We start from the raw sequence: 22,612 nt of genomic DNA on the forward strand, positions 1-22,612 counted from the left end.
CGCCACTGATGCGAAATGCAATCGCTCCCCTTATATAGTCATACAGAGGGTAGCTCCTCCTCCGCAGCAGGGGAGAGGATGGACTGGAAGCATCTCTCAGACCACATTTAAGGTGGATTTTTATATCTCTGATATTCTTTGACTCCTTTGTGTTATATGTGTAATATATGACAATAATATGCAGCTTTTATTTTATCAGAAAGAATTATATCATAAATAATAATAAATTATCTGATTATTTGGGGGATTTTGTGTCCAAGCCAGCTCATAGTGTGGATATAGACAGGAAATACATGGAGAGAATGAAGGGTGTGACACGCAACAATGGTTATTGAACAGGGACATGAGCCGCTACACATCCTTACTGAATCACTGCACTCCATAACCTTCTTTTTTCATTTTACATTATGTGATGTCCACACAACCTGTTCCTTGTTACCTGCCCACTCACTGTGTGTTCTTATATGTTTGTGTGGAACAGAAATTTGCCAAGGGCCAGACCCTGCTGGACATGGTGTGTGGCCATCTGAACCTTCTGGAGAGGGACTACTTTGGCCTGACTTTTCAGGACACGGACAACTCCAAGGTCAGACGCGCATAAACACGCAGACACACACACATGCATTATGATATCTCACTTGGAGATATTACATCTATTTTTACTCATTCTAAGATCTGTAGCTGAACCTCTTGACTCATTCATACAGCATGCAGTAAGGCATTACACTGAGCATAGGAGCCTTCAGAATTATAATCTGTAGTTTAGTAGTACTCTGGCCCAGAAAGGTAGAGCAGCTGTATAGTTGTTGGGGGTAGGTAAGTTTTTATTTGTTAGCAATCCACATACGTTTCTCGATCCATTATGATGTGCATACACTGGGCAGCACATTGTGTGACAGTCTGAACTGTCATCGACTGTAGTTCTGATCTTCTGTTCAAGGTGTCGCCATTGTGCCAAGTTATCATATAAAAGTCATCACTACAATGATCATTATTAATAATATGTGAGGGTAATTTCTGTGGTGAATATCTTTAGGGGGCGCGAGGCTAAATATACACTGTATGTTGATCATGAATTTGATGTGTTTCTTCAAACCTTCTTTTAACATATTTCAAGTTTGTCACTGATTTTAGAGCAAATGTCAGTCACCCTTTTCAGCCCACCAGCTTTTTTAACCCGACTGTTTCTGCAGGTGTTGTAAAACAGTGAGTCCCTGGTTGCCCTTTTAACCGTGCTTAAGCACTTACAGCCTGAGTGTGGCATACATGGTCTTTAACCTTTTAAAATGTGATTAGACAGTATGGCCTTTTAAGAATTGTGCACAGGGTCTACAGGGCCACCATGAAAGCTCTAGTGACATTAAGCAGAGAGAGCTGGATTCAACTGGCATTTATAGCACCCATATTGGTGCTTTCAGTGTTTATAAAAGCCTTCATCCATTTTTTTGTAGCATGAATAGATCTGGCTTTCAACTAGTGAACAGGTTTAAAAATGGACTAAAGAGGGCTCTAAGAAATGTGAATATGGATGATTTTGCCGAGGTTGAATTTCTTGATTGTCTCTTTTCTTTCTTTGTCAGAATTGGTTGGATCCCTCCAAAGAGATTAAGAAGCAAATTCGGGGTAAGTGCAGTAGACACACACACACACACACACACACACACACACACACACACATACACACAGACACACAGTTCATCAAATGCACACAGCGTTTGATGAACAGGCAGTCCTTTTCAAAACCTTCCTTGCTGGCGTTTTTTCTACAGTTGGTTCCTGGATCTTTGGATTTTCTGTCAAGTTCTACCCTCCAGACCCGTCTGTGCTCATCGAAGACATCACCAGGTTGGTCTGAATACAACAACAGGGACTTTTTAACTCACATGTTAAAGAACCCTGATTTGTTTTGGTTGTCTGAATCTAATATGTTAAGTTGTTGTGAGGACAGAATTTATAGTAAGAGCAGAGCAGCTACAGAGTATGCTATCCAGTGAGCTAAACACACTTGCTAACATATGCTAATTGGCACCAACCACAAATGGGAATGGCATTAGCTCTGCAAGTAATTGGCCACCTGTAAGTATTGGATACAGTAAAATTCTGATCTGTTCAGGGCACTAAGTGGAATTCAGGAGGCCACCACAGTCACTGGGATTCATCCTCTGAGCACCATGAATATCCATCCAATAGTTGTTGAGATATTTCAGTCTGGACCAAAGTGGTGGGCAGACACACAGGCACTGCTGTCAATATCAGATAAAGACTGTGACTGATGACAGTGCTTATTCCAGATGTTTCATGGTAATGTAGAAACTTAGCTTTTGGAGACAAGTGTCAGCAGCACTTCTGCCTCCACCTCCTGCGTTTCTTTAGGTACTACCTGTGCCTGCAGCTGAGGGACGACATCCTGTCCGGTCGTCTGCCCTGTTCATTTGTCACCCACGCCCTGTTGGGTTCCTACACCGTCCAGGCTGAAATCGGAGACTACGAGCCTGAGGAACATGGCCCTGACTATGTCAGCGACTTCCGCTTTGCACCCAACCAGACACGTGAGCTGGAGGAGAGAGTGATGGAGCTGCACCATAACTATAGGTCAGAGAAAATATGACCATTAATTAAACTGAATGGTGTGAGGATAATGAGAAATGCTGGTATTTTTGATTTGTGGAATGAAAATGAAGAAGTCATGAATCCTGTATGGCATTTGTGTTGTAGGGGAATGAGTCCAGCAGAGGCAGAGGTGAACTTTCTAGAAAATGCCAAGAAGCTCTCAATGTATGGAGTGGACCTGCATCATGCTAAGGTATATAGATAAAACTTCAGTGCTTCCTGTCAGTGCACTTTTTTCAGAGTTTTTTTTTTTTTTTTTAACGCCTGTTTTCACCAGGATTCAGAGGGAATTGACATAATGCTTGGCGTGAGTGCCAACGGTCTGCTCATCTACCGAGACCGTCTAAGGATCAATCGATTCGCCTGGCCAAAAATCCTCAAGATCTCCTATAAGAGAAGCAACTTCTACATCAAGATCCGCCCGGGAGAGGTGAATAAAAACTGTCATTATCTTGTCTTCTGCATCTTGCCTGACTGCAGACTTCACTGTGCAATTACTGCATGCACAATCCCACTAGAACAGCCCATGACAGTCACTCCGGCAAAGCCGAGGCAAGTGGAATGAAGGATCATTTGGTAGAGAGCCAACCCCACATTTCTATTTCATGGGTTCACAGTTGTTAAAATTACATCATTGTCTCTCTTGAGTCGTCCCAAGCAGCATAAATAGTCATTTCATGGTTTGATAAAAGTGTTACTTCTGTGATTTATCTGCAGCAAACCATGTGACAACTGACAAGGAGTATTTTTATAGCTCTCAGAGATACTGTACTTAAAGATTGGGCTGATAGGTCATGTTTTTATTCTTCTCCTCCTTCTCTCTCCCTCTATGGTGACTATAAAGTGATTAGGCAGTCATGAGGATTTGCACTTTCATCAAGGATTTTACTTGCAAATGTTAGAGCCACATTATGCTTGCTCTGGTTTTCAACACCCTAAAATAATTATGATGTGTTGTTTTTTCCCTCATTCTTTGGCCTTCGGGGTATCTGCAGTGCGTTTAATATCCACTGTTAAACTGACGTTGACATCTTGATAGTGAATACCAAGGCCGTTCTATGCATACACTTTGTTCTGCAGACCGATCCTCTTAAGTCAGCCGTCACTTCAAATTTGCCTGGAGGGTCGTCATTGTGTTTTAAAGCCCTTTTTATTTTAAACTGTCCCCACAGATTTTTTGTGTGGAACTAAAGTTGGCTTACTCTCGTGAATGGACTACTTCTAATTTTTAAAGACCTGTTATATTGCTAATAACCTATTGATTTGAAGGCAGGTTTTTCTGTTCACACCACTGAACATCTGATCGAGGGAGTGCATGAACACCTAATTTGTAGGTTGGTTAGAGATGGAAAATCTACCTGACGCGGCAGTCGGAGACACGAGAATATATTTCTCCCAGTAAACAGAAAAACAACATTGATTTTTCCATTGCTGCAGAGTAAACACAATTCACCCTGCCACCATCCCTCCATCTTTCCCTGCACTTGCTCCCGTCACTCTCCTTTTCTTCTTCGCCCCTCTTCCTCCTCCTCCACCTCCTCCACTCCTTCCCCTCACCACTCAGTATGAACAGTTTGAGAGCACCATAGGCTTCAAGCTGCCCAACCACCGGGCCTCGAAGCGGCTGTGGAAGGTCTGCATAGAGCACCACACCTTCTTCAGGTAAGACTTGATGCTCACAGATACACAGACAGACACACTTCTTCTGCCCCTGCATGAACTGTTAGCACTGGCACAGTAGAGCTATCCTTCAAGTGGCACTCATTGCACAACTTTTCATGGTAACACTGTTCTTTAATGGGTCCCATGGCTCTGTATAATTTCCTTGAAAGGCACTGAAGTGCAAGTGTAAATTCATAGGGAGATTCTGGTAGAGGAGAAGCTTATTTGCTAATTATAGGGAAAATGGAAACATAGATCTGCTTGTAAATGAATCATTAATTAATTACAATTAACCACTGTCTTAAGCTAGAGGGCATGTTAGTGAGTGCAAAGCGGGTCAGCTCAAGGAAAGTCAACCTTACGTAATCTAACATTTACTGCAATAACTGCTTATTTCTTTGTGTTTGAATAAGCTTATGACAGTCTTTCTGTTCTGCTTTCATGAGATTGATCGATACCACTCTCAGGCCTGTATCTTAAATGTGAAGGAGATCTCTCACAGGAGATCGTTAGCTTAGCTTTCAGCCGAGAAACAGCTAACCGTTCTTACTCTGTCCCAAGGTAACAAAGCTCACAAATTAACACATTATATCTCACCTGTTTAAAGGGCACAAAACCAAAGTGTAAAAGTGTAAAGTTTACATGTTTTATGGGGCCAGGCTATTTGTTGGTGAGGCGCAGCAACTTCCTGGCAGCCTCACAGTGACAACAAGACTCCAGGAAGCTTTAGAGGTGCTGGTTGGGGGATTTTGTTATCTTTGAACAGAGCCAGACTAGCTGTTTTCCCCTGTTCCCAGTCTTTGGGCTAAGATAAGCTAACCAGCTGGTGGTAGTTTCATATTTATGATACAGGCATCCGTGGCATCTTTTCTCTTGGCAAGAAAGCAAATAAGCCTATTTAGCAAAATGTGGAACTCCAATATTTTAGCTGTACTGCCAAGGAAATTTCTCTAGAAACCAACAACTGCTGATAAAATCAACACAAATAACTAAACTGAAAGAACCTAACTTATAATTGGTACCAAATCACACACTGTGGTTCTCTCCAGGAAACTTCACAGGAAATTATTTGGAAATTATGGACCAGAGAAGTAAAGCTTTTTATTATGACATCAAGGAGGAGTATTTGCCCAAACTGAACCTTCTTGCAGGTTGGTTTCCCCAGAGCCGCCTCCCAAGGGCTTCTTAGTGATTGGCTCCAAGTTCCGCTACAGTGGGCGGACCCAAGCCCAGACCAGACAGGCCAGTGCTCTGATTGACAGGCCTGCCCCGCAGTTCGATAGGTCCGTTAGCAAGCGGTACATGTTGCCCCGAAGCATTGATGGAGGTAAGAACCCAGACTATTTCACCATCCACATGGATGTTGTAATATTTTATGGATTAGCTGATGAGGCAATAACTTGGCTTCAATCCCTCAGGTTTAGAAAATGGATTGATGGATCGATAGCAATGTATGCATGAAAACACACTTCTCCTGTCTCACACAGTGTAAATATTTCAGCAACAGGCCTTATTGATCTTGTGTTACCACTCTGAAGGGAGCGCGTACCAAATCTCTGAGACTGCAATGTTGTCAGAGCCTGAAATTCCTTGACAAAATCAGAAATGAGGGCAGTTTTGAACTTGTAAATTCAAGTTAGAGTGCAGGCTGCTGAGACATGTGTCCCTGTTAAACACTGTACTGGAGATCATTTCATGTTAAAGCTGGACACTGGAGTCCAGGTGCTTAATGTTCCCCTCCCCTCACACTTTACCAGCCTCAGCTCTAGGTGACAGTATGGACCAGCTGTCCCAGCGAAGCTCCAGTGAACGTACACAGTTCATGTCCAGAGAAGACCTGGACCAAGAGGGCAGCCTGGACCTGGACCACGAACAGTACCACGACCAGGACCAGGACCTGTACACAGATCAGGAGCTAGACCAGCATGACCTTCAGGACCAAGATCAGGTTCAGAAGCATCGGGGTGCCAACATCTCAACGCCCACCAAGACTCTGGAGCTCAAGGTACAAGATGAGAGGAAACAAAGCTGTTCAAACACACAGAAACCTGCCGTCAGTCCCGGTTTTACTGCTTCAGTTGGCTTTTACAAGAAGCTAAGACATTTCACTGCACACAGTATGAATTCATTACTGTCAGTCAGTTAACGTCAACGAACTTAACTCTTACCTTATACATGAAAACTATACCATCGTTGTGAGGAAAGTACAACAAAACTTACAAAAGCAGTCGGCTCATTTGAAAAAGTACTCAGCTGCAGCGAACAAAGTCAGAAAAATCCCTCATGAAGTTCTAACAGTCCTCATCCTTCCCTCTCACATTCCTTTCATTTAAGACTGTAATCACATCCCTACTTTTTCTCCATTTGGCCTAATTTCCTCCCCAGACTTATAAGACTTCTCAGAATGAGTCCAGCCTCCATTTCTTAAATCACCTCCCAAATCTAACTTGACCTCTTTGCTGCGGATGTTACTTTTTGAACCCAGCACCCTGCCTCTAACAGTTCTTCTCCTCTCCCTGCTGTCATGTTAACACACTTCGCTGACCTCTGCTTTCCTCCACCTCGTCCTCTCCTGCAGGGTGAGGAGGCAGGCTCGCCTGTAGACTCAAAACCAGAGGTATTTTGGCCTTGGACCTTGGTGTCTGTCTGTGTGGTTTTGGTTGTTGTGGCTCATGCATCCGTAGTCTGTGTTTGTTAACACGAGAGGGAATGTTGTCTCTTTTGCCGTCACGATTTCCAGGATACCGCTGAGTTTAATCCATGGAAACTGCATGAATCAGTCTTCGGATGAATGGACACAAAGTATTTAACATACTGTACATTTATTTGGGTTTTCTTTCTTTTTTCTTGTCTGCCTGCTGGAAAAAAGTTTCATTGGACATTTTTATTAGATTTTCTTCATAGGCACTTAGCTCTTATCCAGAGTTAAACAGTGGATCTTTCCAGCTTTTTCAATTGTCAGCACATGTTCACACTTGCTTTTTTAACAGTGCTCCTGTGTGAAGTTAGAGGGATTGATTGTTAATAGCGGGATAAACAGATGGCCCATAAGCAATGCTGATGATTCAGTGAATCTGTGATTCCCAAGTTGACAAATCTCCTGGTGCTCCAGCTGAGATGCATAACAATCTCAGTATTTTGTTTAACTAATAATTATTCTTAGATTATTTTACAGACTTTTTGAGATACACACTCTTATTTGTTGTATAAATGCACAAATTAAGTTTGTTTTTTAATTCTATGGTAAAGGTCACTACAGTGCACCTGGTCTAATTTTATTCCTGTGCAGGTGTGTGTGATAGTGTTATTAAGTACTGCAGGAAGTATTGGCATTAGTCACTCAAGGGTCTGTTCATTTGTGGTTTTGTAATGCCTTCTCACCAAATCTTTGGATGAAGAAGTATGGGAATAATCCTCCTCTCCAAGCACTTAGCTTCAGTCAATACATGACTGCATTAATTATCAATTGGCTGACACTGAAATGGATTGTCCCTGTCTTCTTGGCAGCACATTAAATGGTCTAGCAGTCTTAGTCAAAAGCCTCGATGGTGTCAACTGTTTCTGTTTGTCCATCTGGCCGTCTGCCTTTTTGACTCACCTGCAGCATTTTACCTCTTTGTCTCTGCACACATCTGCTCTCCAACCCCCCCTCCAAAACTCAACCTCCTGCCTTGCTCAAAACCCTTCACTTCATCTCACTTGCCCCACCTCGGGCTCCCTCATCTGTTGGACAAGGATCTGGCCACCCCTCGGCCCAAACAGGAGGTACTGCTTGTCCTCTCCTTTTGGCATGTGCAGTGTGTGACCCTCATCAGCTGTGCTGTGTTTTCGTTTTCATGTCTGTGTCACTTGCTGTTAGAGCAGCAACAGCAATGGAGTTCATGTTAAAATATTCAGGTTATTTTCTTGTATATTTCATTTGGTGCACCACTTTCTTCAATGCAATATCCCAGTTTTGCATGTCAGTTTTATATTTTCTGAACACCCAGTGACAGTCTTTTTTGTTACGTGTCTAGACTTTCAACAGTGAATAATTACAAATGCCAATCAGTTTTTGAGCTTGTGAGGTACTAGGCAGATGTTTAGTCATCAAAATGTGTAAGACGTACTTTACTTTAAACCTCCAGACCTCTAACTTAATCTCTTTTTGTTGACAATGCTGCAAGGCAAAAGACAAATATTGATAATACTCCTGATCTGAGTGAACTATAATGAGGTCTATATCTGTTTCTGGTCATCATGTGGTACAGCATTTAATTCATCCTTTCTTTACATAACAGAAAACAGACAATCATGCACCATCATCAGGAAATAAAGGAAATAATTAATAATTAAATCCATATCCAGTTTAATCGTGTAAATGACTAGAATCTAACAGATTCAGATCGAGGATTTTAACTTGTGTTAATTTGCGCTTTTCACTGTGTCAGCAGCAGTTCTTGGATAAGCCAGAAGATGTTCTACAAAAGCACCAGGCCAGCATCAATGAGCTGAAGAGGGCTTTGAGGCAGCCTAACAGCAAGATGGCCCAGAGGGAGAAACGCCTCTCCTCAGCTACTCCTCCCGGAGGAACCCCCGAGCGGAAACCAGTAAGAACGAGACCCTACTCCCAAGTTACTTACCATACTGCAGCTAGTGTCCTGTATATTCTGATTTTCTAAAAAACATTGTATTGGTCACCCTTTCCCATCGTCTACTTCTCCCATTCTCTGTCAGAATATTGATTCCATTGACCCAAAACACAGAAAAAAACCTCTTGAAATGCATCAAAGTTTGCACAGTTGTAGGCCCCCCAGTTAATCACTGTTTGTCTTCACTACAGTAATTAAGTGGGGTAACAATGATATCGCAAATGGAGGAGCAGTATATCTAGCTAGGCTAATGCAACTGTCTACTCTATGTCAACATAGGCGGCCGGTGATGCCAAATTGATTGACAAGCAGGATGCTTATGAAGGAGCGCTGGATAACTCTAAATTGGATAAGAGTAAGACCTTGTCTGTGGGTAGAGACATGTTCTCTGTGACACCTTGGACTGAAGCAAACATGAACAATTGTCAAACACCCAGGGACTCTTTAAAAACTAGACCTGGAACATCACCCAAACAGGAAACAGGACTAACTTTCACGAACGCTATGGATGAAACGGTAGCAACTAATGGCCATCATGATTCTGTATTAGCGAGGAATGTCGTTCAAGAAAACGGATATGGATCTCCTCCTGACAAACAGAGGAGTGTGATGATGAGCAGAGATATGAGGCATTGTCAGTACGAGCACAGTATTCATCGAGAGAGACCAGCGACCTCTGAAGCCCCGATGGCTGTGGATTCTCTCCCAAAGGGCAGGATTGAGAGTGATGAGAGGCATTGTGAGAAAATAAAAGACCCGAGCCCCACAGGAGTGAAAGACTGCAACAAAACAGGGAACTCACACTCAGAAGTCACCAAAATAGTTCCACTCAAGCCACAGCGATCAAAGAAGTCTTTGAATAAGGAGAACAAAGGTGTTGTAAACCCTCAAACTCAAAGCCAGTCTGATAGAGGTGTCTTTGGTGCGACGGGGGATGTACATGTGACAAAATCAAAAGACGGATCCTGCGAGGCAGGAAGGAGAGTGGATGATAATACTGTACTACAGTCTGCCGAAGATGTTGTCAAGGAAAACACAGGGGCGACCAAATACCACAGCGAAGCCGCAATGTCCTATCAGCAGCAGACTCTGCTCCATCAACAGATTAAGAAGGAGTTGTTTGGGCAACAGGAGCTCAGAGACTGCAGGGGTACAACAGCACAAAGTCAGTGGACAAGAGGAGGTGTGGTTCATGAAGATCATTTTCAAAACAACTCGGAGTTGAAAGAGAATCTCCTCACTGGCTGCAAATTTCCAACAGCTCCCCCTCGAACCCTTCCTCTGAAAACACAGTGGACCCGCGACAGACAGAGCAACATGGATAACAGCCACATTCACTACAGGACGCCCAGCCAAGAAACAGCCAAGAGGAAGCAAGCGGTAAACCATCTGCCCCCTAACCTGTTTGTCCATCATCGGAAAGTCAAACATTGCATGAGCTTCAGGCGGTGTGGTGCAAATCTTGTTTTTTACCATCCAAAAACAAACAAAAAAAAAACCCCAATCACACACACATACTTCAGAACTCATGTGGCTGTGTATGAGAAAGCAAAAGTTCACGTTCCTTCGCATCGCATCATTGGCCCAGAGAGCTTTTTGCTTTCCGTTGTTCCCCTCCGCAAAGCTTGACATCTGCTTGGCCATTTCAGAATGCTTCGGGCCTTTAAGCAAAGTTCACAATGCTTAAGCTTCAGGCGTCCCTTTTATCCCACCTTAACTTGTCACGTTAACACCTGGTCTCTCCTTCCAACATCCTCACAGGATAAAGGTGGCTGCTGTTGCAAGGAGGGCAAGACCTTTCCACCATTTTTCTTTGAAACCTCTTTTCCACATAATTTAAATCCTTTTTGTGAATGGCTGAGAAGGGCATTTGAACCAAATGTTCTGCCTTGGCACCTCTGTAGCAACAGTCAGAAAATGAAAAAGGCGATCAGATGTAATCACAGGCTGCAGAGCTGCCAAACCTCTTCAGGCCTTAGGCATTCATATGCTGCATTTACGAATATGAATACCTTTTTCCTGCAAGGGATTTTAAAAAAATCTAACCTTTCAGTGCATGGCATTACCATTGCACTTGCAGTCATTTTCAATAACGTCAACCTGTGAAATATATCCTAAGCGCATGCCTCTGACAGTAGCCTTAAGCTCTACAGACTCTGGGAAATCTCATATGTGTGTTTATTGTACAAGTTTAACACAGAACCTGGAGTTGGTGGATGAGCGGTGAGCTCCACCCAATGCAAACGCAATTAGCATAAAAGCTGTGAAGAGAGAACATTGCAAACATGGGTTCTCTAAATTTGACAAATAATGCATTTATTAGCGGTGTGTTGTGCTGCAGACACAACGAGAGCGAAAAAAAACTGCTAACGGTCCATTTGTGTGCTCTCCTTTTCTGACACACACACTAGCTACAGTGTAGATGGCTATCACGGTTTGTGGTAAAAATGGTAAAAAAAAAAACAAAACAAAAAAGGTTCTTTATGACACATGCTTGATTCGTTTTATGTTAATGTTTGCCTGCTGTTTGTTTTTCTTCTATAGGAGACGCCTCCCACACCTGCTATTCATGAGGAGCCTCTCAACGAAGCTTCAGTGAGTCAGGCCTCAGCTCCACCAGTCACTTCATTTGTTTTTCCTACTTTTTACCTCACTTCTGGGAATGAATAAACAGTTAACTCGGTTATCTAACACATTTTTCTTCAAGATGTTTTCATTCATGTGTTTATAGTGTGTTTAAATGCTAAATGTGGACTTTTTGACTGCCATTCTGGTTTCATTAAAATCACTGTGAAAATTAGTCGAAGCAACGGGGAAACCCCACCACCAAAATTCAAAACACATTATTTTATTACTGCTAACAGTATGCAATAATAATTTTCAGATGCTGTTAATGGGTTTGTTTATATCCATAATTACGGGAAAACAGGCCTGCATCTTACTTCTGATCAGTGCGGAAACTCAAAGTGCTTCTTTTTCTGGTGGTCACATTCTTTGATTATAAGTAAATTTACTCATATTTCCATGGGCTTAGGTTCTAAGTGTTAATTGTCATTCAATGTTCTGCACCCTTTTCTGCAGAGGGACCTATGGGAGAGACGCCTGGGTTCCGTCTCAGAGGATGACCAGGACCACGATATCCCGTACTTGAAGGAAACCCACCTGGGCATCGAGCGCAAATGTTCCAGCATCACGGTCAGCTCTACGTCCAGCTTGGAGGCTGAAGTAGACTTCACCGTCCTCACAGACCTGCACACGGGCATGGAGGAGTTCTCCAGGGGCATGTCAGAGCTGGGAGACCGGGATCTGTCACCTGATGTGGGTCTGTGCTTTGGCATCGACTTGCTCCAGCAGCAGGGCCCCTCAGAACCGCCTCCTCCATTAGTGTCAGCTCCTGTGTCCAGAGGAGCCAGCAGCAGCCCTCCAGCCAAACATATCCAGGCTGAAGAAGTCCGACCAGAGGTCAAACGGCCCGATGTGCAGGTACTGTAGATCAGCAAGTGCTGCACACTCTGTAGAAGCTTCTACTCCTGTAGTTTGATTTCTTCAGGTAGGTTAGAAGAGCTATTCTGTTTTTGGAAAAAATATGCATATACAGTACATGTGTTTTATACCAACGTCTCTGCATGTGTTCTTAACATGAAGCACATGGGAAAGAAATTAAAGAGTGCAGGCAAGTGTTTTGCCAAAACAACAGGAAGCAGGAGTGGATTTCCATTCAACTATCACACCACCACCACCACCACCACCACCACCACCACATTCTTAGTGCTTTTCAAGTTTCCAACGAAGTGTGATAACAGGCCACCAAAGGGAGCTGCTGATGAGTTTATTTGAGTTTTGTTTACAAGCTCCAGTTTGCCTATGCAGTAGGTGGTCAGTGTGAATGTGAATGGAACATACAAAAATAGAACGGTGACCACATTTCCACCGTGGTTCAAAAAAAAACAAAAAAAAAAAAACCGTGGCGTGATCACACTTGAAGTGTTTGTCACAGATGTGTCGGAGTGTTTTTCTGTGTCGAGTGTTTGAACTGTCAAAAAGTTGTACAATGTAAAGGACACGGTGAGCGGCTGTAGTGAAACATTCATTTTGAGCTTAACGCTGTTTAATATGAAGGAATGCTGGTCATCACTTTTCCTTCCTGTTTTTCTTTCATCTTATTTCTAATATGAAATATCTCTCTTAAGCTCTGAGCTCAAACTCATTGTCCAGGTGCTGTTTTGTCTTTTGTCCCCGTGCATCAGACACTTTATTAAATATCTGTAAGCAATGTGCTTCCAGCTTTACATCAGCTAACTCTCGGCCCTTTTGAAGCCCTGTTTTTCCACTGAATTCAAGTAAAAGCTAACAGACCTTCCCTCTCATCTGCCACATGTGTAAAAACTGAAGCTTGTTTTTTTTCTGTCTTAAGCCTGTAGTCCCCAAAAAACCAAAGAGGTCAGTGCCAGTGTCCTCGTCGGTGGACAGAGAGCCGTCGCACAGAGAAGCCAGCCGTGTCACACCCCTCAGCAGGGAGGCCAGCGATGTGATGCCCACACCGACAGTGAGGAAGACGGACATCAGGACAGAGACTCAACCCAACGGGTCAGAGGTCACCACAACCATCGTGGAGTTCACAGATCAGGTTAATTGTGTATTATAGTGGGAAATATTGTAGGTGAAAATGGATATTTGTTGCAACTATAACTGTAATACAGTTTTGTTATGTTGTTAAACATGAAGTCTTACGACCTGCAAGTCACATAATTGAGTGTATTTGTTTCAGGATCACGGTATCACTGGCCTGAGTGAAGTTTCTTACTCTACGAGACAGAGTGTGTCCCCTGTGAGTACAAACAGAAAGACCTCTCCAATTTTAACTCAACCTGCACCACGCTGCTTCCTGCTCTCCGGGGTTTAAACCTACTTACGAAGACCAAACAGGAATTCCTGAATATGTGCCTGACTGCATGTCCTAAAATATCAGAACACAGAATAACTGTTCGTCTGATCGTCCGTAATGATTTGCACATGTGTGCGTTCACAGTGTTTGCCTAATTCTGCCAGCTGTTCTGCCTTCTCAGGTGCACATGAGCAGTTTTGGAAGAGAGGCGTCGGGGTCGCCCATCCTCGTCACTGAAAACGTTACCTCGGCAACCACTCACGTCACCAAGGTGGAGAAGCCTTAGCAGAACTTCTAAAAGCTTAGGATTTATTGTATAATTATGATAAAGTGGGTTTTGCAACATGAGGAGGAACAGCTCAATTCTTCTGTCTGTAGAATGTGAACTCTACTTCTGAAGGCTATTAAAAGACAAGCCGTTGTGTGTTGCAGACTGTCAAAGGAGGATATTCAGAGACCAGGATTGAGAAGAGGATCATAATCACAGGAGACGATGACGTAGACCAGGAGCAGGTCAGCTGAAATGAACAAATGAACTGTGGATGACACAGTAAAGTCAAAAGAACCATTATTATATTTAGTACCAGTAATCAAATACAGGTTCTAAATATAATAATCAGCAGTATCCTAGCAGAAAAAAAATGCAAAAAAAAAAAAAAATTGTCTTGTTTGTCAACCCAAAGATATTCAGTTGACAGTAACATCTAACAAAGAAAAGCAGCAGACTGTCACATCTGACACGCTGGAACAAGACCATGTTATAAACAGAGAAGTCAGCCTTATCTTCATAAGTTCAGCATTTGTTCCTGTCATTCATTTGATACAAGAACCACAGTTGATCCTTTCCTTGCAGGCTCTGGCTATTGCGATACAGGAAGCCAAGCAGCAGCATCCTGACATGCAGGTGACCAAGGCTGTTGTTGTCAGGGAAACAGAGTCGTCCACTGAGGATCGACACCGTGCATCAGAGGTACCGGGTGCCATCTTGACTCCAAATGATAATATCTGGCCGAGATTTGGCCTCACAACCCGCCTTTGACTTTTTGAAGGCTGACTATCTCCTCTTTCTCACCAGCAGTCCTGATTTCCTGAGACGAGAGTGCCCCCCTTTGGACCAGAAGCGTCAGTGCCACAGCACCTGAAATTGCCACCCACCATCCCTACTGATAGACTACTGCCAGTGGCGCTCAAATGGAGCCTCTTGTACACATTCACGCACACACGAAGCTGAAATGAGACTCCTTTAAAATTCTTATGTTTTATTTTTATCCAGACATTTCACTATTGGAATCTTTCACATCCAGCAAGTTGGGTTGGCAGTCATGCAGCAAAAGAACATTTAATTCCTCAATTCGTTGACAATATGCCACCAGAAATCCAAACATATGGAACAATTCAAGAGATAATTCAACTAAACTGACTGCAAACCTCTCAGGGCCTCTATATTTAAAAGAGTTGCTTAAATATTCCTCAAAGGTCAAAGGGAATTAGTGCAGAAGGGGTTTGTTTAGATCATCTGTGCACTCATTCATGCTGTGGAATAATCACATGCCCTCTCATGCAGACAGTCTCATTTGAAAAACAGGAAAATTAGGGAAAAAAAAAAAAAAAAAAAAGCTCATGCACAGTCTTCTACATGTCCGTCCTGCTGAATAACAAGAAATCAACAGACTCCTGCTGTGTGTGCTGAAAAACCTCGTGTGTGTGCTTGTTAATAGAATTCATTATGTGTAGCTCCAGTGCTGTTGAAGCATCCAGTGAAGCAGGGTTTAGTGAGAGCAGAGCAAATCCTACTTTCAGTTTCCACTCTCGCATAGCCGGTCAAATGAACAAATGAGCTTCGCCCCACCCCCCCCGACACACTGACTGATGAGGATGCACTGAGTAGAAAGTATCATGTAGAGCCAACAAGTTCCTCTGGTGGTATTTATTCAAGTGTTTGTAACGGACCAAAGTCGGAGCTAGCCTGATCACAATACTTCCCTCTCTGTCTCTACCTTACAGGTTTTACTGCTGTAACATGTATTTTACCGTGGTGTGCGAGTGGCACGTATGAGAGGATACGAGTTGCTGTATCACGATGGACTGATTGGACTTTTTGAGAATTTGTGTGTGGACATTAGGTGCTGTTGATACACACAGCGAACCTGTTGTATTTATTCAAATGGTGGCGATGTTGTTTCTGAGCATGCCGATGTTTCAGAATGAGCCCAGTTACTCTCCTTTCCCAACCTTTAGATATGCTTTCAGAGTTCAGCTGGATACAATCCCACTTTGGCCAGTTTGTGTAGTAAGTGCATAGAGTAGGCTCACACCCTGGTTCGAGTCACAGACTGGGCTGCTGCATCAGTAAAACTAGTATTTGAGATAATGTCTGCATGGTAATTTCTTGCATTATTGAATAGTAATTGAGTAATATTGATATTAACTCAAAAGAAGACGGCTCATGATATCTATGAAGGAAACAGTGAAAAAGTCGTGAAGGCCGAATTATTCACAATCCTATAACGAATGTCTGAGCTTTGAAATGTGAAAAAGGAAACAAAGCTTCCTGACAGGAAATGAAGAGTATTTGTCAGAAAAAGTGGGAAATATCAAGCACTTCATTCATGAGGTTTGATTAATCCCAAGATCCACAGTGGCTATAGTTTCCTCCTCCAGTTACAACCCTTCAACAGTTCCACCCCATTTCAAGCTTCTGGCGCTGTTCAATACATCTCACAGATCAGCTTGTTTTGGATTTAATTTCCCAGCACAGAAACATGCAGAGGGCCTGTCATGCCTGCATTTAGTTGACTGACTGTACAACTGATTTTTTTTTTTTTTTTTTCAGTTTCAACATAACCTGCAGAAATGGTATCAGAGCCCTTCCAATACTCTTTCAAGCAAAATACTGTGTTATAAATAAAATTTGCCGTAGGAGCAGCATCTCTGAACATGTAGTTTTGTGTGATTTAGTACCTCAGTGTTAGAGGGATGCCATAGACATGTAGTGTGCCAATTAAGGTAGCGGTCAAATTGTACAAACTCTGATTTTGTATGAAATAACTTTCTATGAACGAGCTACTTTTAATTACAGAAGTGCCAGAAAGTCAAATGCATAAACTTGACACGGCAAGGTTTCCCTTTAATTATGGTGTCTTCAGCATTTCCTGCAAAGTTTCTGTCTCCTTGCAAAAAGTCGTATTTTATAAAGAAATCGAAACACATGCAGCTGTGAAGTCATTCAGTTGACAAACACAATGTTAAAACTGTCATGTCAGGTTTATGAGGGTATAACTGAGGTATAACTTTGGCTTTCAGACACTCAACTTTACCGTCAGCGTTCACGTGTCGTGTACTTCCCGTTGTGTTTCATATTTTGGTTCCAGAATCCTTTAAAGTGATGGTTAGTCATGGATGTGGGTGTCAAACTGCAAGGTGGGAAAAAAAAAATGCAGCCATGCATACCTTGTTCTGTATATTTGGTGCCGTTTGGTGGATTGTGACGATGTAAAGTAGTTAATGGCCATGGGCTTTGAGGTACACTAGGGGGCACCAGTTACCTAAAAGAAGACAGCTTAGCAAACAACATCCAGCAGACACAGTGAATATCCTTCTCACCATTCTTCACTATGGGGCAAAATTATCCAAATCACCCTTGGATCCACTTTTAAGGTCAAGTTCACCTTCCTCCGTCCAGAAAAGGCCTGCCCATGGAAGTCTGACAAGTAATAACCAGACTGTGATTAATCGCAGATATCTGACTGTGGCTGAGACACCTGGTGCGGACGTCTGATTGGACGACCTCTGGCTGACCCTTAAACCTAGCCCTCTCCTCTCTGTACAGCGCCCTCCTCCTCCTCCTCCTCCTCTCCACAACAGCTTCACCTCCTCTGCTCTGCTGCTCTCCATTGCTTGGTGCTGTGTCTTTGTTGTACATTGTACTTGCATTCCTTCGAAATGAATAAAAGAGAGAAAGAAAAGAAGAAGATGAGAGGGTAAGCCCTCTGTTTGATCTCTTCCATATATCTGTGTTTGTCTCATCACGGCTGGTATGTGTGTGCGTATTTGTCCTCTGGGCCCAGTAATGAAGTGCAGCTGCTGTATTTTTCAATCATGAAAAAATAATGCAGTATAAAATAAGGTTTGAAGTTTCTTACATATCTATACTTGTGTTTTCTTCCTGATGATGACGGCAAAAAACTGATTTTCTTGCAGCTGTTGCTCAACTAATGTGAGAAAAAAAGCCTCTAGGAATGTTATTTCAACAGATACTGTGGAATTTAAACACCACCCAGTCTTTCCAGAGGCACGATTGCTAAGTGTTACAGCTCAGAGTCACAAAGAACAGCAAACAAATCTCAAGGGTTTACAGGTATCGCTCTGCAAATATTGATTATGAGCATCTGTTTTGAAATACTGATCAGGAGCAACCATGGAAGAGTCTCTCTCTCGCTCTCTCTCTCTCTCTCTCTCTCTCTCTCGCTTCTGTGATTTGAAGGCACACAAAGACTGACAAGGACATAAATAGAAATAAATTTAAAGCAAAAAGGCTTAAAGACATTTAAATTTACATACTGAAATTACCAAGTGAAGTCCTGCTCTTTAATTGAATGGAAGAAACCCTGAACTGAACACAGTTAACTGGATCAGGAGAGAAACTGGCTGAAAAGTCCTTACAGATCTGAAACACAGCAACAGGATGTGTTTGTTTAAGCTGCAGTTTCTTCTAAAATCTTACCTTTAGGTCCACTTACTAGCTGTTTGCCAAGAAAACTCCATAAGAGCTTTCAGCTTTACTCCAAACAGCCAGCTGAGGCACGACCTCTCGGCCTCTTCTGACACCAAAGAAAGAAATGAGGAAAATGACATTATGTTTATTAAAAGCAGGTCGATCCATTCAGACATCCTAAGCAACGTAGGTATGTACACTGACCAATTTCATGCCAAACAGTAGCTGACAGTAAAATACCATCCCTACTTTGTAATAAGCGGTTAGAAAAGTCAGTGATCACTGCCACTTGTACTGTATTACAATGCTCATCATGAAAGACAAAGGAGAAAGGCATGTTGTTTCTGAGCCCAAAACGCCCAAAAATATGATCTAAAAAGTAACAAAAGTGAAAAATCTCAACAAAGCGTACAACAAGGTCAGTTATTCATAAATTATAGCATGAGTGAGCCAGAATACAATGCGGATAAACAGAGGAGGAAAACAAATAAAACGGATCTTGAATCATAACAACATGGATAATAATCATAAGACTTAAGGCTCATTTGGGACCTGAGGATTTCATACATACATTGTGTACAACAATGCGGCTCACACTGCTCAGCGTGCCTTTGTCACACACTTTTCATGGACGAGGGAGGAAAGTAAGACATCAATTAATAAACACAAGCCTGCTGTTTACAATGGAAGCCATATTGGGGGCGTACACGCTGCATGTTCTCACAATGATACAACAGGTGGAACTGAACCTTGTTGGCTCAATACCTTTGGTTACAGTTTCATGGCAACTCTGAGGTTTTGATGTGAAGTGGTGGAACATAAAAGCATGAAGAAAATCCAGGCAGAGTTACAAAGGTCCCAAAGTCTGGTCTGTCGTGAAGCGATGAGGCTTAGCTCCCTGTTGCGGCAGGGATAACTATCAGTCGGTTACAGTCAAAAAAGAGGAAGGAAATGACGTCCTCCGTTTCTTAAATATAACTTCACTCACATAAATATGAGCAATGTAAGTGCTTTACGCCCTGCATCCTCAGGCGACATAAAATCCTATCATCCAAGATAAGTCCAGTGGTACATACTGTACAAATCTGTTAAACAGAACCTGTACAGTCCCACAGAGAAAGCATATACACATCCTATTGTGCATCACACACCACTGGGCCTCCAAGGTTAAAACGATAGCAGAATATCCATTGGTTAGAAGGGAGCAATGAAAGAAACATCTTCAAAGAGCCTGCAGTCAAGTCACGTGTCCTTTCAGTTCCATAAAAGCAACCTCTGAAAGAGCCAGTTCCTTTCAGTAACTCCTTTAGAAAGGTGGAGGGAGAGAATCCTCCTCACAAAGAGATCTCTGTAGAAAGAAGAGGAAAGACACAGTAGGGTAGGGCAGGGAGCAGGTGGAAATGTGGCTGTCAGCCTCTTGTTGCCTCTGACCTACTGTTTCTCCTCTTAATAAGCAGCTGTAGTGCCCGGTTCCTGCAGATGTTTGTCATAGTACAGTCCTGGCTGTGAGAATTAACGCTGCGAGGTGGAACATGGGAAACCCCGAAGACTCTGCGGCTGCACCCACAGCTATGGAGCCTGAAACACACAGACAAATCAAAATCCAACAGCTGTTTGCTCTTGTATTCTTAATGTCTGGTGTCTGGTCTAGAAATGTATTGAAAAGTCTTGTGTATATGATGAGAGTAAAGAAAGAAGAAAATTCAGAGAGCCAACGCATTCAGTACGAAGAAGCACAGCGTGGCGTGAGTACACTATGCCGACAGATGGCACTGGTACGCTGCAATTATAGAGCAAGCTGCCTTTCAAAGAGCTGGACTGCAGATGTGGGGTGGGCACAGCAACAGACACAGTTGGATTCTAAAAGAAATATCTATTAAACATCCAGCTGCTGGTGATATTCTTTGCATGTCTGAGCCCATTTAGCTCTTTGCTGATAAACATTTCTCAGTCTGCGGATAACAGAATGTATTTCACAGCCAAGATGACTGTAAACACAATGTTCACACTCAGCTGCAAAGACAAAAGGTTTATTTGAAGACCATTTTGAGCCAACATTTAATGGGGGGGAAAAAAAAAAGCCATGGAAGAGTCAGAGATAGCAATTTATCTACAGGGAGCAGCCTCAAAGGACCAAAATGCAATGAGGCTACAGAACTTTTGTTTACGAGTAGAGTATATTTTTACATTCACACATCTGGTCCAGCAACAATGTCTTTACCTTGAAGACATGCCTTTACCCTGAAGTTCTTGGAAGCAGCCTCAGATAGAAGAAATCAATTTACGGAGAAGTAGATTAGAGAAGAAGAGGAAACGTGGATGCAAAATAATCCCACATATGCTGAAAACACCAGTGCCTGGAGGCTTGCATCTCGAGACTCGCGATTTACATTGACTCCTCACAAACAGACACTGATATCATTTTCATGTCTCAGCAGCTGTCCCACCTGCTATCTTGGGGATGGTAATCTGGCGGCTGCTGCTGCCCTCCCCTCCCTCGCTGAAGGGTTTAATCTGGATGATGTAATCCTGGTTGACTGGCAGCGACAACTCAAGGGAGGTGGTGTTGGTTTCCACCACACTGGGACGGCTGTGTTTGTCCTGGCTGTACATCACCTGCAGGAAGCGGAGAGGGGAAAGGTGATAACAGTGTGAGGCGTGGCAGGAAGTCACTCCAGATACAATGCATCACTAGTGGTTTCGGAGAGTTCGTAGCTCGTGTTTCTTTCAGACGGCTCCACGAGATGTGATGTGCTGCCTCTGAAACTAAAGAGGATTAATCTTTCTGTAGATATCTGCACACGACTGTGTTGGACCACCAGGGGGAGAGGGGGAACGTAGAGATGCAGCAGTCGTGATGTGTGTGCACGCATGTGCCCAGTTTCCATCAGAGTGATCAGAAAAGTTGTACGTTTTTGTGTGCTTCTGAAATTATGTGTCTATAATAATGGGGTGTGGGCGGCAGGGTTATCAAGGGATTGTTATTTCAAGGAAAGTAGGCAATTTGTGGAGGACTTGAAAATTTAATTAAAGTGCAGCTACACATCACCACAACTTCAGCAAGAAACGTTTAAAAACAAGTAAACAGGAACGTGGCTTGCTGTACTTCCAGACTGAATGCAGTTAATGCGACTGTAAGAAGAGTACAGTCAAAAAAAAACAAAACAAAACAGTGCACTCACATGGAGGACATGGACCAAGTGACAGTCTGTCATTCTCTGTTATGGTAAAAAAAACCTTTCCCTTGTCAGAGCTGCAGCCAGCCCAGTTCGAACACTCTCAAGTGTAAAACCCTCTGCTTCTTCTTCTTCTTTTTTTTTTACCTTATATCCTGTGACTTCTGATTCATTCTCCAGAGCATGAACTTGGTCCCACCTCAGGATGACCTTGGAGTTGGAAGTGTTCCACATGATTTTGACCGGGGCTTGACTGGGCGCTGGAGGAGGACAAGGGGAGCAGAAGGAGAGGAAGAGGAGGGAGGAAAAACAACAAGCGACCCAGTCAATACACAGTAAAGTCCAGAACTAACTCAGCATGAAGGAGATTTCTCATTATCGGTTTATCATCCCACTGTTAGGAGTGAGCGCCCACTTAAGGAGTATGTGTGTGTGTGTGTGTGTGTGTGTGTGTGTGTGTGTGTGTGTGTGTGGGAGTGAGATGCTGGGATGTTTGTGAGGGGGATGGTTGGGGAGAGTGACATGCAGTATGAAACAGATGTATTCTAACTATTATATGACCATGACATGCTATACACCTGTTGCGGGTATCATGGAGCCCTGTTTTGATGTCTTGGTCCTTGCTTTGTTTGACTTCTGCCACACAGGGACGTGCACGTGCACACGTGACACGGGAAGAAAAAGGTAAAGCAACATAAAGAGGAATTAACTACGATGACGGGGAACCTCTCAGCAGGAAGCATCTCATCATTTTCCATTTCCACCGGCATTTACATCAAAGATATGGCATGTCTATCAAATTGACTATATGACATCCCTTTGTTTCACACTGTTCATGTCGGTAAGACGCTGGGAAAAAAAATGCGTTCACAAAAAGGGGGGAAGAAGATGAAGAAGACGATGGAAACATGGTTGTGAACAATGCAGGTGCTCT

At 43.0% G+C, this 22,612-nt stretch overlaps 2 protein-coding genes across 11 annotated transcripts in view; one reads left to right on the forward strand and one right to left on the reverse strand.

Moving 5' to 3' along the window:
- The window catches only part of LOC143327026 (band 4.1-like protein 1), a 39,050-nt gene extending 21,291 nt beyond the window's left edge, over positions 1-17,759 (forward strand). The window contains exons 4-24 of one of the 7 annotated variants that reach the window (XM_076741145.1): positions 482-586; positions 1,581-1,623; positions 1,770-1,845; positions 2,374-2,592; positions 2,716-2,803; positions 2,888-3,040; positions 4,175-4,272; positions 5,424-5,599; positions 6,030-6,277; positions 6,851-6,889; positions 8,008-8,037; positions 8,703-8,861; positions 9,183-10,283; positions 11,448-11,498; positions 11,985-12,386; positions 13,318-13,530; positions 13,672-13,731; positions 13,970-14,059; positions 14,221-14,301; positions 14,642-14,758; positions 14,864-17,759. In XM_076741145.1, the coding sequence (XP_076597260.1) occupies positions 482-586; positions 1,581-1,623; positions 1,770-1,845; positions 2,374-2,592; positions 2,716-2,803; positions 2,888-3,040; positions 4,175-4,272; positions 5,424-5,599; positions 6,030-6,277; positions 6,851-6,889; positions 8,008-8,037; positions 8,703-8,861; positions 9,183-10,283; positions 11,448-11,498; positions 11,985-12,386; positions 13,318-13,530; positions 13,672-13,731; positions 13,970-14,059; positions 14,221-14,301; positions 14,642-14,758; positions 14,864-14,872 (3,558 nt within the window). In that variant the 3' untranslated portion in view covers positions 14,873-17,759. The remainder of the gene's footprint in view (positions 1-481; positions 587-1,580; positions 1,624-1,769; positions 1,846-2,373; positions 2,593-2,715; positions 2,804-2,887; positions 3,041-4,174; positions 4,273-5,423; positions 5,600-6,029; positions 6,278-6,850; positions 6,890-8,007; positions 8,038-8,702; positions 8,862-9,182; positions 10,284-11,447; positions 11,499-11,984; positions 12,387-13,317; positions 13,531-13,671; positions 13,732-13,969; positions 14,060-14,220; positions 14,302-14,641; positions 14,759-14,863) is intronic. The other 6 variants (XM_076741146.1, XM_076741149.1, XM_076741147.1 and 3 more) reach the window with 6 other exon arrangements.
- An 873-nt stretch (positions 17,760-18,632) lies between these two features.
- cntn3a.1 (contactin 3a, tandem duplicate 1) overlaps positions 18,633-22,612 on the reverse strand; it is a 74,549-nt gene continuing 70,569 nt past the window's right edge. For 3 of the 4 annotated variants that reach the window (XM_076741154.1, XM_076741153.1, XM_076741155.1), the window contains 3 exons: positions 21,826-21,938; positions 20,950-21,118; positions 18,633-20,080 (listed from right to left, as the gene is read on the reverse strand). In XM_076741154.1, coding sequence (XP_076597269.1) covers positions 19,989-20,080; positions 20,950-21,118; positions 21,826-21,938 — 374 coding nt within the window. In that variant the 3' untranslated portion in view covers positions 18,633-19,988. The remainder of the gene's footprint in view (positions 20,081-20,949; positions 21,119-21,825; positions 21,939-22,612) is intronic. The other variant, XR_013077719.1, reaches the window with a different exon arrangement.

This window comes from Chaetodon auriga, chromosome 10 (assembly GCF_051107435.1).
Source record: "Chaetodon auriga isolate fChaAug3 chromosome 10, fChaAug3.hap1, whole genome shotgun sequence".
NCBI lineage: Eukaryota > Metazoa > Chordata > Actinopteri > Chaetodontiformes > Chaetodontidae > Chaetodon > Chaetodon auriga.